This window comes from Scyliorhinus torazame, unplaced genomic scaffold (assembly GCF_047496885.1).
Source record: "Scyliorhinus torazame isolate Kashiwa2021f unplaced genomic scaffold, sScyTor2.1 scaffold_1932, whole genome shotgun sequence".
NCBI classification, from domain to species: domain Eukaryota; kingdom Metazoa; phylum Chordata; class Chondrichthyes; order Carcharhiniformes; family Scyliorhinidae; genus Scyliorhinus; species Scyliorhinus torazame.
The window spans coordinates 1-17,719 of record NW_027309659.1 but is presented as its reverse complement, the minus strand read 5'-3'; the positions used below and the strand labels follow the sequence as shown (position 1 = coordinate 17,719).

General features: G+C 55.1%; 1 protein-coding gene across 1 annotated transcript; it reads left to right on the top strand.

Annotated features, from left to right (window-relative positions):
* Positions 1-3,096: 3,096 nt before the first annotated feature.
* LOC140407744 (vascular endothelial growth factor A-like) lies at positions 3,097-16,835 on the top strand (the record flags this gene model as incomplete). The annotated part of the gene is made up of 4 exons (XM_072495032.1): positions 3,097-3,291; positions 4,606-4,679; positions 15,859-15,891; positions 16,767-16,835. Coding segments are annotated over exons 1-4 (371 nt in total), but the record flags the coding sequence as incomplete, so codon positions are not given.
* Positions 16,836-17,719: the final 884 nt, after the last annotated feature.

The window sequence follows — 17,719 nt, the reverse complement described above, 5'->3', positions numbered from 1 at the left end:
AGATACCCGGGAGTGAGTTACAGACTGGAATCTAATCGAGGGGTTCGGGGTGGTTTATATATAGAGTAACAGATACCCGGGAGTGAGTTACAGACTGGAATCTAATCGAGGGGTTCGGGGGGGGTTTATATATAGAATAACAGATACCCGGGAGTGAGTTACAGACTGGAATCTAATCGAGGGGTTCGGGGTGGTTTATATATAGAATAACAGATACCCGGGAGTGAGTTACAGACTGGAATCTAATCGAGGTGTTCAGGGTGGTTTATATATAGAATAACAGATACCTGGGAGTGAGTTACAGACTGAAATCTAATCGAGGAGTTCAGGGTGGTTTATATATAGAATAACAGATACCAGGGAGTGAGTTACAGACTGGAATCTAATCGAGGTGTTCAGGGTGGTTTATATATAGAATAACAGATACCTGGGAGTGAGTTACAGACTGGAATCTAATCGAGGGATTCGGGGTGGTTTATATATAGAATAACAGATACCCGGGAGTGAGTTACAGACTGGAATCTAATCGAGGTGTTCAGGGTGGTTTATATATAGAATAACAGATACCTGGGAGTGAGTTACAGACTGGAATCTAATCGAGGGGTTCGGGATGGTTTATATACAGAATAACAGATACCTGGGAGTGAGTTACAGACTGAAATCTAATCGAGGAGTTCAGGGTGGTTTATATATAGAATAACAGATACCCGGGAGTGAGTTACAGACTGGAATCTAATCGAGGTGTTCAGGGTGGTTTATATATAGAATAACAGATACCTGGGAGTGAGTTACAGACTGGAATCTAATCGAGGGGTTCGGGGTGGTTTATATATAGAATAACAGATACCCGGGATTGAGTTACAGACTGGAATCTAATCGAGGGGTTCGGGGTGGTTTATATATAGAATAACAGATACCCGGGAGTGAGTTACAGACTGGAATCTAATCGAGGGGTTCGGAGTGGTTTATATATAGAATAACAGATACCCGGGAGTGAGTTACAGACTGGAATGTAATCGCGGGGTTCGGGGGGGTTTATTTCTAGAATAACAGATACCAGGGAGTGAGTTACAGACTGGAATCTAATCGAGGGGTTCGGGGTGGTTTATATATAGAATAACAGATACCCGGGAGTGAGTTACAGACTGGAATCTAATCGAGGGGTTCAGGGTGGTTTATATATAGAATAACAGATACCCGGGAGTGAGTTACAGACTGGAATCTAATCGAGGGGTTCGGGGTGGTTTATATATAGAATAACAGATACCCGGGAGTGAGTTACAGACTGGAATCTAATCGAGAGGTTCGGGGTGGTTTATATATAGAATAACAGATACCCAGGAGTGAGTTACAGACTGGAATCTAATCGAGGGGTTCAGGGGGGTTATATGTAGAATAACAGATACCCGGGAGTGAGTTACAGACTGGAATCTAATCGAGGGGTTCGGGGGCTTTATTTCTAGAATAACAGATACCCGGGAGTGAGTTACAGACTGGAATCTAATCGAGGGGTTCGGGGTGGTTTATATATAGAGTAACAGATACCCGGGAGTGAGTTACAGACTGGAATCTAATCGAGGGGTTCGGGGTGGTTTATATATAGAGTAACAGATACCCGGGAGTGAGTTACAGACTGGAATCTAATCGAGGGGTTCGGGGGGGGTTTATATATAGAATAACAGATACCCGGGAGTGAGTTACAGACTGGAATCTAATCGAGGGGTTCGGGGTGGTTTATATATAGAATAACAGATACCCGGGAGTGAGTTACAGACTGGAATCTAATCGAGGTGTTCAGGGTGGTTTATATATAGAATAACAGATACCTGGGAGTGAGTTACAGACTGAAATCTAATCGAGGAGTTCAGGGTGGTTTATATATAGAATAACAGATACCAGGGAGTGAGTTACAGACTGGAATCTAATCGAGGTGTTCAGGGTGGTTTATATATAGAATAACAGATACCTGGGAGTGAGTTACAGACTGGAATCTAATCGAGGGATTCGGGGTGGTTTATATATAGAATAACAGATACCCGGGAGTGAGTTACAGACTGGAATCTAACCGAGGGGTTCGGGGTGGTTTATATATAGAATAACAGATACCCGGGAGTGAGTTACAGACTGGAATCTAATCGAGAGGTTCGGAGTGGTTTATATACAGAATAACATATACCCGGGAGTGAGTTACAGACTGGAATCTAATCGAGGGGTTCAGGGTGGTTTATATATAGAATAACAGATGCCCGGGAGAGAGTTACAGACTGGAATCTAATCGAGGGGATCGGGATGGTTTATATATAGAATAACAGATACCCGGGAGTGAGTTACAGACTGGAATCTAATCGAAGGGTTCAGGGTGGTTTATATATAGAATAACAGATGCCCGGGAGTGAGTTACAGACTGGAATCTAATCGAGGGGTTCGGGGTGGTTTATATATAGAATAACAGATACCCGGGAGTGAGTTACAGACTGGAATCTAATCGAGGGGTTCGGGGTGATTTATATATAGAATAACAGATACCCGGGAGTGAGTTACAGACTGGAATCTAATCGAGGGGTTCAGGGTGGTTTATATATAGAATAACAGATACCTGGGAGTGAGTTACAGACTGGAATCTAATCGAGGTGTTCGGGGTGGTTTATATATAGAATAACAGATACCCGGGAGTGAGTTACAGACTGGAATCTAATCGAGGGGTTCGGGGTGGTTTATATATAGAATAACAGATACCCGGGAGTGAGTTACAGACTGGAATCTAATCGAGGGGTTCGGGGAGGTTTATATATAGAATAACAGATACCCGGGAGTGAGTTACAGACTGGAATCTAATCGAGGGGTTCAGGGTGGTTTATATATAGAATAACAGATACCCGGGAGTGAGTTACAGACTGGAATCTAATCGAGGGGTTCAGGGTGGTTTATATATAGAATAACAGATACCTGGGAGTGAGAGTGTGGGTGATGGAAGGTCAGAGCCCCCAGGGAGGGGGAGGGTTTGGGAGCGGGGCATGGGGGTGACGCCAGTCGCAAGCCGCAGGGACTGATCAGCGTTTGTCCTGTTATTTTTTTTGCCTGTCCTTTTGGGCAGCGATGACCTGGATGGACGTGTACTGGCGCTCCGTCTGCCAGACCCGCGAGACCCTCGTCGCCATCAGCAGCGAGTACCCCAACGAGGTCGAGTACATCTTCGTCCCGTCCTGCGTCCTGCTGACCCGGTGTTCGGGCTGCTGCAACGACGAGCAACTCCAGTGTGTCCCGACTGCCACCGACTCCGTCCTCATGCAGGTAACCCCCCCCTCAGTGAATACAATACCCTTAACTGCTATCTTTATTCCCACGCAAACAACACGAGGAACCACCTCAGCTCTCAATCCACTTTTAAACACAGTTAGCACTCGGCAATACCTGTTCTCCGGAGATGTTCTTTGAGAAGGAGAGATCGCTTGACACTGCTTGAAAGATAAGATCTGACTCCTGTCAGACCCATGCAGAAACGCTGGCATTTCTTCACAAGATGCTTCTCGGCTTGTTTCACCTTCCCCCTTGTCCTCAGACACGTCTGCACTGCTTGAAAGACCGTTATTCTCTTATTACTGAACTGCAGGAAGGGGGAAACTGCTTGACTTCTGGACACAGCTTCATTCAGCTCAGAGCCGAACTGCCTTCTGCAAAAGTGCCTCTGTGGCTTCGCCCCGCCCGGCAACGACAGCAGCTTACCGAGTTGAAGCTTAATTAAGGCAGTGATATTGTCACTGGACTGGTTATCCAGAGACCCAAAGTCATGCCCTGGTGACCTGGGTTCGCGTCCCGCGGTGGTAGATGGTGAAATTTGAATTCATTAAAAATCTGGAATTAAAAGTCGAAAAGGTGGCCACGAAACCATTGTCAATTGTCGTAAAAACCCATCTGGTTCAGGGAATGAAATCTGCCGTCCTTATCCGGTCTGGCCTACGCGTGACACCAGATCCATAGCAACATGTTTGACTCCTAAGTGTCCTCGGGGACGGGCAATAACTGCTGGCCCAGCCAGCGACGGCCACATCCCATGAACGAATATCTTATTTAAAAACTCCACAGGGAATCCCCGTAATCAGAACGACATCCCATTGCTTCCCCGGCTCCCAACCTTTCGAACCAGAATTTCATTTTAAAACGTGGCTGCAGCGGTCAAACGCACATTCGCCGGAGGCAGACGTCAGCTTTGCAATCTCCCCGCCCCTTCCGGCACTACGGGACGTCCCAAAGTGCTTCACAGCCAGTGAGATGGAATGAAAATCGCTGATTGTCACAAGTAGGCTTCAATGAAGCCGCTGTGAAAATCCCCTAGTCGCCACATTCCGGCGCCTGTTCACGACGCTCCCCTGTCACTCTATGCTCCTTGGTGAATATTTTCGAATAACGCATTGTGCGTTACTGGGATCGAACCCCCTCGTGTTTATTGGCGTCTTACATAATGGTCCGGGGGCGTCAAAGTGGGCGGTGGTCCGATGAGCTTCTCCGAGTCCTGCCCGCTTCGAATTTCCTTAAAACAATGAACACCCGACCTTGCAACCGTTGACAAACTGCGTCCCGGTTTACTCCCGTTTCTTCTTTTTGCAGATTTTACAAGTCAGACACCAAACGTCGAATTACGTGGAAATGTCCTTTGTACAGCACAGGCGGTGTGAATGCAGGTGAGGTGGGAAGATTGAGGCCTCGGCCCAGAACCTAGGGGGGTGCCGGGGGCGGGGGTGGGGGTGGGGGGGGGGAGTCTAGGAGCAGGAGCAGGCCGCCCGGCGCATCGAGCCCTTGCTCCCTCGTTGATCCAGGGTTGATCATTCACTTCGAAGCCCCTGGGATGAGTGTGTGTGGGGAGTGTAATGTGTGTGTGCGGCTGGGATGAGTGTGTGCGGGGAGTGTAATGTGTGTGTGCGGCTGGGATGAGTGTGTGTGGGGAGTGTAATGTGTGTGTGCGGCTGGGATGAGTGTGTGTGGGGAGTGTAATGTGTGTGTGCGGCTGGGATGAGTGTGTGTGGGGAGTGTAATGTGTGTGCGCGGCTGGGATGAGTGTGTGTGGGGAGTGTAATGTGTGTGTGCGGCTGGGATGAGTGTGTGTGGGGAGTGTAATGTGTGTGTGCGGCTGGGATGAGTGTGTGTGGGGAGTGTAATGTGTGTGCGCGGCTGGGATGAGTGTGTGCGGGGAGTGTAATGTGGGTGTGCGGCTGGGATGAGTGTGTGCGGGGAGTGTAATGTGTGCGTGCGGCTGGGATGAGTGTGTGCGGGGAGTGTAATGTGTGTGTGCGGCTGGGATGAGTGTGTGCGGGGAGTGTAATGTGTGTGTGCGGCTGGGATGAGTGTGTGTGGGGAGTGTAATGTGTGTGTGCGGCTGGGATGAGTGTGTGCGGGGAGTGTAATGTGTGTGTGCGGCTGGGATGAGTGTGTGCGGGGAGTGTAATGTGTGTGTGCGGCTGGGATGAGTGTGTGTGGGGAGTGTAATGTGTGTGTGCGGCTGGGATGAGTGTGTGTGTGGGGAGTGTAATGTGTGTGTGCGGCTGGGATGAGTGTGTGCGGGGAGTGTAATGTGTGTGTGCGGCTGGGATGAGTGTGTGTGGGGAGTGTAATGTGTGTGTGCGGCTGGGATGAGTGTGTGTGGGGAGTGTAATGTGTGTGTGCGGCTGGGATGAGTGTGTGTGGGGAGTGTAATGTGTGTGTGCGGCTGGGATGAGTGTGTGTGTGGGGAGTGTAATGTGTGTGTGCGGCTGGGATGAGTCTGTGTGGGGAGTGGAATGTGTGTGTGCGGCTGGGATGAATGTGTGTGGGGAGTGTAATGTGTGTGTGCGGCTGGGATGAGTGTGTGTGGGGAGTGTAATGTGTGTGTGCGGCTGGGATGGGTGTGTGTGGGGAGTGTAATGTGTGTGTGCGGCTGGGATGAGTGTGTGTGGGGAGTGTAATGTGTGTGTGCGGCTGGGATGAGTGTGTGTGGGGAGTGTAATGTGTGTGTGCGGCTGGGATGAGTGTGTGTGGGGAGTGTAATGTGTGTGCGCGGCTGGGATGAGTGTGAGTGGGGAGTGTAATGTGTGTGCGCGGCTGGGATGAGTCTGTGCGGGGAGTGTAATGTGTGTGTGTGGCTGGGGTGAGTGTGTGTGGGGAGTGTAATGTGTGTGTGCGGCTGGGATGAGTGTGTGTGGGGAGTGTAATGTGTGTGTGTGGCTGGGATGAGTGTGTGTGGGGAGTGTAATGTGTGTGTGCGGCTGGGATGAGTGTGTGTGGGGAGTGTAATGTGTGGGTGCGGCTGGGATGAGTGTGTGTGGGGAGTGTAATGTGTGTGTGCGGCTGGGATGAGTGTGTGTGGGGAGTGTAATGTGTGTGTGCGGCTGGGATGAGTGTGTGTGGGGAGTGTAATGTGTGTGAGCGGCTGGGATGAGTGTGTGTGGGGAGTGTAATGTGTGTGTGCGGCTGGGATGAGTGTGTGTGGGGAGTGTAATGTGTGTGCGCGGCTGGGATGAGTGTGAGTGGGGAGTGTAATGTGTGTGCGCGGCTGGGATGAGTGTGTGTGGGGAGTGTAATGTGTGTGTGCGGCTGGGATGAGTGTGTGTGGGGAGTGTAATGTGTCTGTGCGGCTGGGATGAGTGTGTGTGGGGAGTGTAATGTGTGTGTGCGGCTGGGATGAGTGTGCGTGGGGAGTATAATGTGTGTGTGCGGCTGGGATGAGTGTGTGTGGGGAGTGTAATGTGTGTGTGCGGCTGGGATGAGTGTGTGTGGGGAGCGTAATGTGTGTGTGCGGCTGGGATGAGTGTGTGTGGGGAGTGTAATGTGTGTGTGCGGCTGGGAGGAGTGTGTGTGGGGAGTGTAATGTGTGTGTGCGGCTGGGATGAGTGTGAGGGGGGAGTGTAATGTGTGTGTGCGGCTGGGATGAGTGTGTGTGGGGAGTGTAATGTGTGTGTGCGGCTGGGATGAGTGTGTGCGGGGAGTGTAATGTGTGTGTGCGGCTGGGATGAGTGTGTGTGGGGAGTGTAATGTGTGTGTGCGGCTGGGATGAGTGTGAGTGGGGAGTGTAATGTGTGTGTGCGGCTGGGATGAGTGTGTGTGGGGAGTGTAATGTGTGTGTGCGGCTGGGATGAGTGTGAGTGGGGAGTGTAATGTGTGTGTGCGGCTGGGATGAGTGTGTGTGGGGAGTGTAATGTGTGTGCGCGGCTGGGATGAGTGTGTGTGGGGAGTGTAATGTGTGTGTGCGGCTGGGGTGAGTGTGTGTGGGGAGTGTAATGTGTGTGTGCGGCTGAGATGAGTGTGTGTGGGGAGTGTAATGTGTGTGTGCGGCTGGGATGAGTGTGTGCGGGGAGTGTAATGTGTGTGTGCGTCTGGGATGAGTGTGTGTGGGGAGTGTAATGTGTGTGCGCGGCTGGGATGAGTGTGTGTGGGGAGTGTAATGTGTGTGTGCGGCTGGGGTGAGTGTGTGTGGGGAGTGTAATGTGTGTGTGCGGCTGAGATGAGTGTGTGTGGGGAGTGTAATGTGTGTGTGCGGCTGGGATGAGTGTGTGCGGGGAGTGTAATGTGTGTGTGCGGCTGGGATGAGTGTGTGCGGGGAGTGTAATGTGTGTGTGCGGCTGGGATGAGTGTGTGTGGGGAGTGTAATGTGTGTGTGCGGCTGGGATGAGTGTGTGTGTGGGGAGTGTAATGTGTGTGTGCGGCTGGGATGAGTGTGTGCGGGGAGTGTAATGTGTGTGTGCGGCTGGGATGAGTGTGTGTGGGGAGTGTAATGTGTGTGTGCGGCTGGGATGAGTGTGTGTGGGGAGTGTAATGTGTGTGTGCGGCTGGGATGAGTGTGTGTGGGGAGTGTAATGTGTGTGTGCGGCTGGGATGAGTGTGTGTGTGGGGAGTGTAATGTGTGTGTGCGGCTGGGATGAGTCTGTGTGGGGAGTGGAATGTGTGTGTGCGGCTGGGATGAGTGTGTGTGGGGAGTGTAATGTGTGTGTGCGGCTGGGATGAGTGTGTGTGGGGAGTGTAATGTGTGTGTGCGGCTGGGATGAGTGTGTGTGGGGAGTGTAATGTGTGTGCGCGGCTGGGATGAGTGTGAGTGGGGAGTGTAATGTGTGTGCGCGGCTGGGATGAGTCTGTGCGGGGAGTGTAATGTGTGTGTGTGGCTGGCGTGAGTGTGTGTGGGGAGTGTAATGTGTGTGTGCGGCTGGGATGAGTGTGTGTGGGGAGTGTAATGTGTGTGTGTGGCTGGGATGAGTGTGTGTGGGGAGTGTAATGTGTGTGTGCGGCTGGGATGAGTGTGTGTGGGGAGTGTAATGTGTGGGTGCGGCTGGGATGAGTGTGTGTGGGGAGTGTAATGTGTGTGTGCGGCTGGGATGAGTGTGTGTGGGGAGTGTAATGTGTGTGCGCGGCTGGGATGAGTGTGAGTGGGGAGTGTAATGTGTGTGCGCGGCTGGGATGAGTGTGTGTGGGGAGTGTAATGTGTGTGTGCGGCTGGGATGAGTGTGTGTGGGGAGTGTAATGTGTCTGTGCGGCTGGGATGAGTGTGTGTGGGGAGTGTAATGTGTGTGTGCGGCTGGGATGAGTGTGCGTGGGGAGTATAATGTGTGTGTGCGGCTGGGATGAGTGTGTGTGGGGAGTGTAATGTGTGTGTGCGGCTGGGATGAGTGTGTGTGGGGAGCGTAATGTGTGTGTGCGGCTGGGATGAGTGTGTGTGGGGAGTGTAATGTGTGTGTGCGGCTGGGAGGAGTGTGTGTGGGGAGTGTAATGTGTGTGTGCGGCTGGGATGAGTGTGAGGGGGGAGTGTAATGTGTGTGTGCGGCTGGGATGAGTGTGTGTGGGGAGTGTAATGTGTGTGTGCGGCTGGGATGAGTGTGTGCGGGGAGTGTAATGTGTGTGTGCGGCTGGGATGAGTGTGTGTGGGGAGTGTAATGTGTGTGTGCGGCTCGGATGAGTGTGAGTGGGGAGTGTAATGTGTGTGTGTGGCTGGGATGAGTGTGTGTGCGGAGTGTAATGTGTGTGCGCGGCTGGGATGAGTGTGTGTGGGGAGTGTAATGTGTGTGTGCGGCTGGGGTGAGTGTGTGTGGGGAGTGTAATGTGTGTGCGCGGCTGGGATGAGTGTGAGTGGGGAGTGTAATGTGTGTGCGCGGCTGGGATGAGTGTGTGTGGGGAGTGTAATGTGTGTGTGCGGCTGGGATGAGTGTGTGTGGGGAGTGTAATGTGTCTGTGCGGCTGGGATGAGTGTGTGTGGGGAGTGTAATGTGTGTGTGCGGCTGGGATGAGTGTGCGTGGGGAGTATAATGTGTGTGTGCGGCTGGGATGAGTGTGTGTGGGGAGTGTAATGTGTGTGTGCGGCTGGGATGAGTGTGTGTGGGGAGCGTAATGTGTGTGTGCGGCTGGGATGAGTGTGTGTGGGGAGTGTAATGTGTGTGTGCGGCTGGGAGGAGTGTGTGTGGGGAGTGTAATGTGTGTGTGCGGCTGGGATGAGTGTGAGGGGGGAGTGTAATGTGTGTGTGCGGCTGGGATGAGTGTGTGTGGGGAGTGTAATGTGTGTGTGCGGCTGGGATGAGTGTGTGCGGGGAGTGTAATGTGTGTGTGCGGCTGGGATGAGTGTGTGTGGGGAGTGTAATGTGTGTGTGCGGCTCGGATGAGTGTGAGTGGGGAGTGTAATGTGTGTGTGTGGCTGGGATGAGTGTGTGTGCGGAGTGTAATGTGTGTGCGCGGCTGGGATGAGTGTGTGTGGGGAGTGTAATGTGTGTGTGCGGCTGGGGTGAGTGTGTGTGGGGAGTGTAATGTGTGTGTGCGGCTGGGATGAGTGTGTGTGGGGAGTGTAATGTGTGTGTGCGGCTGGGATGAGTGTGTGTGGGGAGTGTAATGTGTGTGTGCGGCTGGGATGAGTGTGTGCGGGGAGTGTAATGTGTGTGTGTGGCTGGGATGAGTGTGTGTGGGGAGTGTAATGTGTGTGTGTGGCTGGGATGAGTGTGTGCGGGGAGTGTAATGTGTGTGTGCGGCTGGGATGAGTGTGTGTGGGGAGTGTAATGTGTGTGTGCGGGTGGGATGAGTGTGTGTGGGGAGTGTAATGTGTGTGTGCGGCTGGGATGAGTGTGTGTGGGGAGTGTAATGTGTGTGCGCGGCTGGGATGAGTGTGTGTGGGGAGTGTAATGTGTGTGTGTGGCTGGGATGAGTGTGTGCGGGGAGTGTAATGTGTGTGTGCGGCTGGGATGAGTGTGTGTGGGGAGTGTAATGTGTGTGTGCGGCTGGGATGAGTGTGTGTGGGGAGTGTAATGTGTGTGTGCGGCTGGGATGAGTGTGTGTGGGGAGTGTAATGTGTGTGTGCGGCTGGGATGAGTGTGTGTGGGGAGTGTAATGTGTGTGTGCGGCTGGGGTGAGTGTGTGTGGGGAGTGTAATGTGTGTGTGCGGCTGGGATGAGTGTGTGTGGGGAGTGTAATGTGTCTGTGCGGCTGGGATGAGTGTGTGTGGGGAGTGTAATGTGTGTGTGCGGCTGGGATGAGTGTGTGTGGGGAGTGTAATGTGTGTGTGCGGCTGGGATGAGTGTGTGTGGGGAGTGTAATGTGTGTGTGCGGCTGGGATGAGTGTGTGCGGGGAGTGTAATGTGTGGGTGCGGCTGGGATGAGTGTGTGTGGGGAGTGGAATGTGTGTGTGCGGCTGGGGTGAGTGTGTGCGGGGAGTGTAATGTGTGTGTGCGGCTGGGATGAGTGTGTGTGGGGAGTGTAATGTATGTGTGCGGCTGGGATGAGTGTGTGCGGGGAGTGTAATGTGTGTGTGCGGCTGGGATGAGTGTGTGTGGGGAGTGTAATGTGTGTGTGCGGCTGGGATGAGTGTGTGTGGGGAGTGTAATGTGTGTGCGCGGCTGGGATGGGTGTGTGTGGGTAGTGTAATGTGTGTGTGCGGCTGGGATGAGTGTGTGTGGGGAGTGTAATGTGTGTGTGTGGCTGGGATGAGTGTGTGCGGGGAGTGTAATGTGTGTGTGCGGCTGGGATGAGTGTGTGTGGGGAGTGTAATGTGTGTGTGTGGCTGGGATGAGTGTGTGTGGGGAGTGTAATGTGTGTGTGTGGCTGGGATGAGTGTGTGTGGGGAGTGTAATGTGTGTGTGCGGCTGGGATGAGTGTGTGTGGGTAGTGTAATGTGTGTGTGCGGCTGGGATGAGTGTGTGCGGGGAGTGTAATGTGTGTGTGCGGCTGGGATGAGTGTGTGTGGGGAGTGTAATGTGTGTGCGCGGCTGGGGTGAGTGTGTGTGGGGAGTGGAATGTGGGTGTGCGGCTGGGATGAGTGTGTGTGGGGAGTGTAATGTGTGTGTGCGGCTGGGATGAGTGTGTGCGGGGAGTGTAATGTGTGTGTGCGGCTGGGATGAGTGTGTGTGGGGAGTGTAATGTGTGTGCGCGGCTGGGGTGAGTGTGTGTGGGGAGTGTAATGTGTGTGTGCGGCTGGGATGAGTGTGTGCGGGGAGTGTAATGTGTGTGTGCGGCTGGGATGAGTGTGTGTGGGGAGTGTAATGTGTGTGTGCGGCTGGGATGAGTGTGTGTGGGGAGTGTAATGTGTGTGTGCGGCTGGGATGAGTGTGTGCGGGGAGTGTAATGTGTGTGTGTGGCTGGGATGAGTGTGTGTGGGGAGTGTAATGTGTGTGTGTGGCTGGGATGAGTGTGTGCGGGGAGTGTAATGTGTGTGTGCGGCTGGGATGAGTGTGTGTGGGGAGTGTAATGTGTGTGTGCGGGTGGGATGAGTGTGTGTGGGGAGTGTAATGTGTGTGTGCGGCTGGGATGAGTGTGTGTGGGGAGTGTAATGTGTGTGCGCGGCTGGGATGAGTGTGTGTGGGGAGTGTAATGTGTGTGTGTGGCTGGGATGAGTGTGTGCGGGGAGTGTAATGTGTGTGTGCGGCTGGGATGAGTGTGTGTGGGGAGTGTAATGTGTGTGTGCGGCTGGGATGAGTGTGTGTGGGGAGTGTAATGTGTGTGTGCGGCTGGGATGAGTGTGTGTGGGGAGTGTAATGTGTGTGTGCGGCTGGGATGAGTGTGTGTGGGGAGTGTAATGTGTGTGTGCGGCTGGGGTGAGTGTGTGTGGGGAGTGTAATGTGTGTGTGCGGCTGGGATGAGTGTGTGTGGGGAGTGTAATGTGTCTGTGCGGCTGGGATGAGTGTGTGTGGGGAGTGTAATGTGTGTGTGCGGCTGGGATGAGTGTGTGTGGGGAGTGTAATGTGTGTGTGCGGCTGGGATGAGTGTGTGTGGGGAGTGTAATGTGTGTGTGCGGCTGGGATGAGTGTGTGCGGGGAGTGTAATGTGTGGGTGCGGCTGGGATGAGTGTGTGTGGGGAGTGGAATGTGTGTGTGCGGCTGGGGTGAGTGTGTGCGGGGAGTGTAATGTGTGTGTGCGGCTGGGATGAGTGTGTGTGGGGAGTGTAATGTATGTGTGCGGCTGGGATGAGTGTGTGCGGGGAGTGTAATGTGTGTGTGCGGCTGGGATGAGTGTGTGTGGGGAGTGTAATGTGTGTGTGCGGCTGGGATGAGTGTGTGTGGGGAGTGTAATGTGTGTGCGCGGCTGGGATGGGTGTGTGTGGGTAGTGTAATGTGTGTGTGCGGCTGGGATGAGTGTGTGTGGGGAGTGTAATGTGTGTGTGTGGCTGGGATGAGTGTGTGCGGGGAGTGTAATGTGTGTGTGCGGCTGGGATGAGTGTGTGTGGGGAGTGTAATGTGTGTGTGTGGCTGGGATGAGTGTGTGTGGGGAGTGTAATGTGTGTGTGTGGCTGGGATGAGTGTGTGTGGGGAGTGTAATGTGTGTGTGCGGCTGGGATGAGTGTGTGTGGGTAGTGTAATGTGTGTGTGCGGCTGGGATGAGTGTGTGCGGGGAGTGTAATGTGTGTGTGCGGCTGGGATGAGTGTGTGTGGGGAGTGTAATGTGTGTGCGCGGCTGGGGTGAGTGTGTGTGGGGAGTGGAATGTGGGTGTGCGGCTGGGATGAGTGTGTGTGGGGAGTGTAATGTGTGTGTGCGGCTGGGATGAGTGTGTGCGGGGAGTGTAATGTGTGTGTGCGGCTGGGATGAGTGTGTGTGGGGAGTGTAATGTGTGTGCGCGGCTGGGGTGAGTGTGTGTGGGGAGTGTAATGTGTGTGTGCGGCTGGGATGAGTGTGTGCGGGGAGTGTAATGTGTGTGTGCGGCTGGGATGAGTGTGTGTGGGGAGTGTAATGTGTGTGTGCGGCTGGGATGAGTGTGTGTGGGGAGTGTAATGTGTGTGTGCGGCTGGGATGAGTGTGTGCGGGGAGTGTAATGTGTGTGTGTGGCTGGGATGAGTGTGTGTGGGGAGTGTAATGTGTGTGTGTGGCTGGGATGAGTGTGTGCGGGGAGTGTAATGTGTGTGTGCGGCTGGGATGAGTGTGTGTGGGGAGTGTAATGTGTGTGTGCGGGTGGGATGAGTGTGTGTGGGGAGTGTAATGTGTGTGTGCGGCTGGGATGAGTGTGTGTGGGGAGTGTAATGTGTGTGCGCGGCTGGGATGAGTGTGTGTGGGGAGTGTAATGTGTGTGTGTGGCTGGGATGAGTGTGTGCGGGGAGTGTAATGTGTGTGTGCGGCTGGGATGAGTGTGTGTGGGGAGTGTAATGTGTGTGTGCGGCTGGGATGAGTGTGTGTGGGGAGTGTAATGTGTGTGTGCGGCTGGGATGAGTGTGTGTGGGGAGTGTAATGTGTGTGTGCGGCTGGGATGAGTGTGTGTGGGGAGTGTAATGTGTGTGTGCGGCTGGGGTGAGTGTGTGTGGGGAGTGTAATGTGTGTGTGCGGCTGGGATGAGTGTGTGTGGGGAGTGTAATGTGTCTGTGCGGCTGGGATGAGTGTGTGTGGGGAGTGTAATGTGTGTGTGCGGCTGGGATGAGTGTGTGTGGGGAGTGTAATGTGTGTGTGCGGCTGGGATGAGTGTGTGTGGGGAGTGTAATGTGTGTGTGCGGCTGGGATGAGTGTGTGCGGGGAGTGTAATGTGTGGGTGCGGCTGGGATGAGTGTGTGTGGGGAGTGGAATGTGTGTGTGCGGCTGGGGTGAGTGTGTGCGGGGAGTGTAATGTGTGTGTGCGGCTGGGATGAGTGTGTGTGGGGAGTGTAATGTATGTGTGCGGCTGGGATGAGTGTGTGCGGGGAGTGTAATGTGTGTGTGCGGCTGGGATGAGTGTGTGTGGGGAGTGTAATGTGTGTGTGCGGCTGGGATGAGTGTGTGTGGGGAGTGTAATGTGTGTGCGCGGCTGGGATGGGTGTGTGTGGGTAGTGTAATGTGTGTGTGCGGCTGGGATGAGTGTGTGTGGGGAGTGTAATGTGTGTGTGTGGCTGGGATGAGTGTGTGCGGGGAGTGTAATGTGTGTGTGCGGCTGGGATGAGTGTGTGTGGGGAGTGTAATGTGTGTGTGTGGCTGGGATGAGTGTGTGTGGGGAGTGTAATGTGTGTGTGTGGCTGGGATGAGTGTGTGTGGGGAGTGTAATGTGTGTGTGCGGCTGGGATGAGTGTGTGTGGGTAGTGTAATGTGTGTGTGCGGCTGGGATGAGTGTGTGCGGGGAGTGTAATGTGTGTGTGCGGCTGGGATGAGTGTGTGTGGGGAGTGTAATGTGTGTGCGCGGCTGGGGTGAGTGTGTGTGGGGAGTGGAATGTGGGTGTGCGGCTGGGATGAGTGTGTGCGGGGAGTGTAATGTGTGTGTGCGGCTGGGATGAGTGTGTGTGGGGAGTGTAATGTGTGTGCGCGGCTGGGGTGAGTGTGTGTGGGGAGTGTAATGTGTGTGTGCGGCTGGGATGAGTGTGTGCGGGGAGTGTAATGTGTGTGTGCGGCTGGGATGAGTGTGTGTGGGGAGTGTAATGTATGTGTGCGGCTGGGATGAGTGTGAGTGGGGAGTGTAATGTGTGTGTGCGGCTGGGATGAGTGTGTGTGGGGAGTGTAATGTGTGTGTGCGGCTGGGATGAGTGTGTGTGGGCCATCTGGCCCCTCGAGCCTGCTCCGCCATTCAATGAGATCATGGCTGATCTTTTGTGGACTCAGCTCCACTTTCCGGCCCGAACACCATAACCCTTAATCCCTTTATTCTTCAAAAAACTATCTATCTTTATCTTAAAAACATTTAATGAAGGAGCCTCTACTGCTTCACTGGGCAAGGAATTCCATAGATTCACAACCCTTTGGGTGAAGAAGTTCCTCCTAAACTCAGTCCTAAATCTACTTCCCCTTATTTTGAGGCTCTGTGCTCCTCCAATCCCCGGCCTCTTGCAGGCCCCCCGGGCTTGGGTCACTGTCTATGCGGAGTCTGCACGTCCTCCCCGTGTCTGCGTGGGTTTCCTCCAGGTGCTCCGGTTTCCTCCCACAGTCCAAAAGGCCTGCAGGTTAGGTGGACTGGCCGTGATAAATTGCCCCGTAGTGTCCAAAAAAAAGGTTCGGAGGGGGTAACGGGGACAGGGTGGAAGTGAGGGCTTAAGCGGGCCGGTGCAGACTCGATGGGCCGAATGGCCTACTTCTGCACTGTATGTTCTAATAAGAAAATATCAAGGACTGGTGACCCAATTAGGGGGGGGGGGGCGGTTTTGAGGCGCATCTTGAGAGAGAGAATGGGGCGTAGAGGTTCAGGGTGGTAATTGAGGAACTTGGGAGACCCAGGCATCTGCGGGCATAGCCGCCAATGGCACTTGGGCGGGGGGCCCTGCAAGAGGCCGGGGATTGGAGGAGCACAGAGATCTGGGAGCGCCCCCCCCCCCCCCCGACTTTTCATCCCTATCTGAAGAGCGAGAGGGAGAGGGGAAGGGGAGGTAAAGTCCACCCCACGCTCGGATGGTAAGTGGGATGACGTTGCGCGCTGCACCAGGGTTGCGTTTCCACACCAGGCCCCGGTTTGACCGTGTGTATTATTTTTATTTGTCCCTATTCTTTCAGGCCCAAGGGAGCTTTGAAAGCGGTCACGGCGAGGTAAGGAGGTTGATTTTATACTGTTTCTGTGTGCCCAGTGGAATGTAGGGTAACAAAGCGAGCAGGGGACTTGACACAGGCCCCAGGCCTGGCGAACCACGGCAAGGCCAGGATTGGAGCCTGACTCTCCCTTTCTCTGTGACCGTCGGGGGTGGAGAGGGGGGAGGGGGGGAGGGGGGGTCGTTCATTGCCACCCTGGCTGGGCGGGGCGGTGAAGATTTTAAATTCAGCCCGGGGTTCCTCGTGGCCGGCAAGCACTCCGCGATTCAACTTGAGGGTGAACCCGTTCTCTCCCTGTGCCCCACTTCTTCCCCCCCCCCCCCCCCCCCCTCTCTCTCCGTCCTCCCTCCTTCCCACTCCCCACCTCTTCCTCTCCCTTGCTCCCACAGGAAGCGAGGTGGAAGGCAGACAGAGAGAGGGTGACGGGGGCCTGGGTGGGGGGAAGGTGATATCGAGCTCAACATCGCCCTCTCCTCCACAGGCTGCGAACAGGAGAGGCCGAGACTCCATTTAGGGCCTCTGCTGAGGTAACGGGCCCGAGGCAATGGTGAGGCCCTTAGCCACTGGGTTAGAGAAAAGAGTCCGGGGGTGGTGGGGGGGGGGGGGGGGGGGGGGGTGGGGGGAGATAGAAACAGCTGGTGTCACTGAATCACGCAGAGCAAGATCCCACGGAGATTTCGGAGGGGGGAGGGGATCCATGTCGCTGTCGGGTTTTTTCGGAGATGTCCCGCACTCCCGGACAGCCCCCAGGGGGAGGGGTTAGCTCGATCGCGTTCCCGTTCTCGGGAGGCGGAACGTTCCCAGCCTGTTCCCACACTGACCCCCGGATCGGTCCGGAGAATCCACTCTTGTGTTTTTTTTAATCTTTCCCGCAGACCGGAGCAACAGAAAGCCAAGAATGAGAGGGGACGCAGGAGGAAGCTGGGCAGAGATCCCGCTGGCCCGTACGTGTGTGTTTCCGATCTGTCAGCACCCCTCCCTCTCTCTCTCTCTGCCCCCTCTCCTCTCCCTCGAGACAGAGCTCGGTGTCGAACCCTAACTGCGGGCCCGGCTGCAGACAGCGCGGACAATGGCGTTGTTAACACCTCGCGTGTTGGTCTCTCTCTCTCGCTCTTCTCTCCCTGACCCCACCCCCTCCAACCCTCCACCCCCAGGCCCCTCCACCCTCGGCCCCCCGCCACTCTCCACCACCTTCACCCTTGGACCCCTGCCACCCTCGGCCCCCTCGACCCCCACCCTGCCACTCTCGACCGCTCCTCCCACACTCGGCCCTCCCTCCCACACTCGGCCCTCCCTCCCCACACTCGGCCCTCCCTCCCACACTCGGCCCTCCCTCCCACACTCGGCCCTCCCTCGCCACACTCGGCCCTCCCTCCCACACTCGGCCCCTCCCTCCCACACTCGACCCTCCCTCCCACACTCGACCCTCCCTCCCACACTCGACCCTCCCTCCCACACTCGACCCTCCCTCCCACACTCGGCCCTCCCTCCCACACTCGGCCCTCCCTCCCACACTCGGCCCCTCCCTCCCACACTCGTCCCTCCCTCCCCACACTCGACCCTCCCTCCCACACTCGACCCTCCCTCCCACACTCGACCCTCCCTCCCACACTCGGCCCTCCCTCCACATTCGGCCCTCCCTCCCACACTCGGCCCTCCCTCCCACAACTCGACCCTCCCTCCCACACTCGGCCCCTCCCTCCCACACTCGGCCCTCCCTCCCACACTCGGCCCTCCCTCCCACACTCGACCCTCCCTCCCACACTCGACCCTCCTTCCCACACTCGACCCTCCTCCCACACTCGGCCCTCCCTCCCACACTCGACCC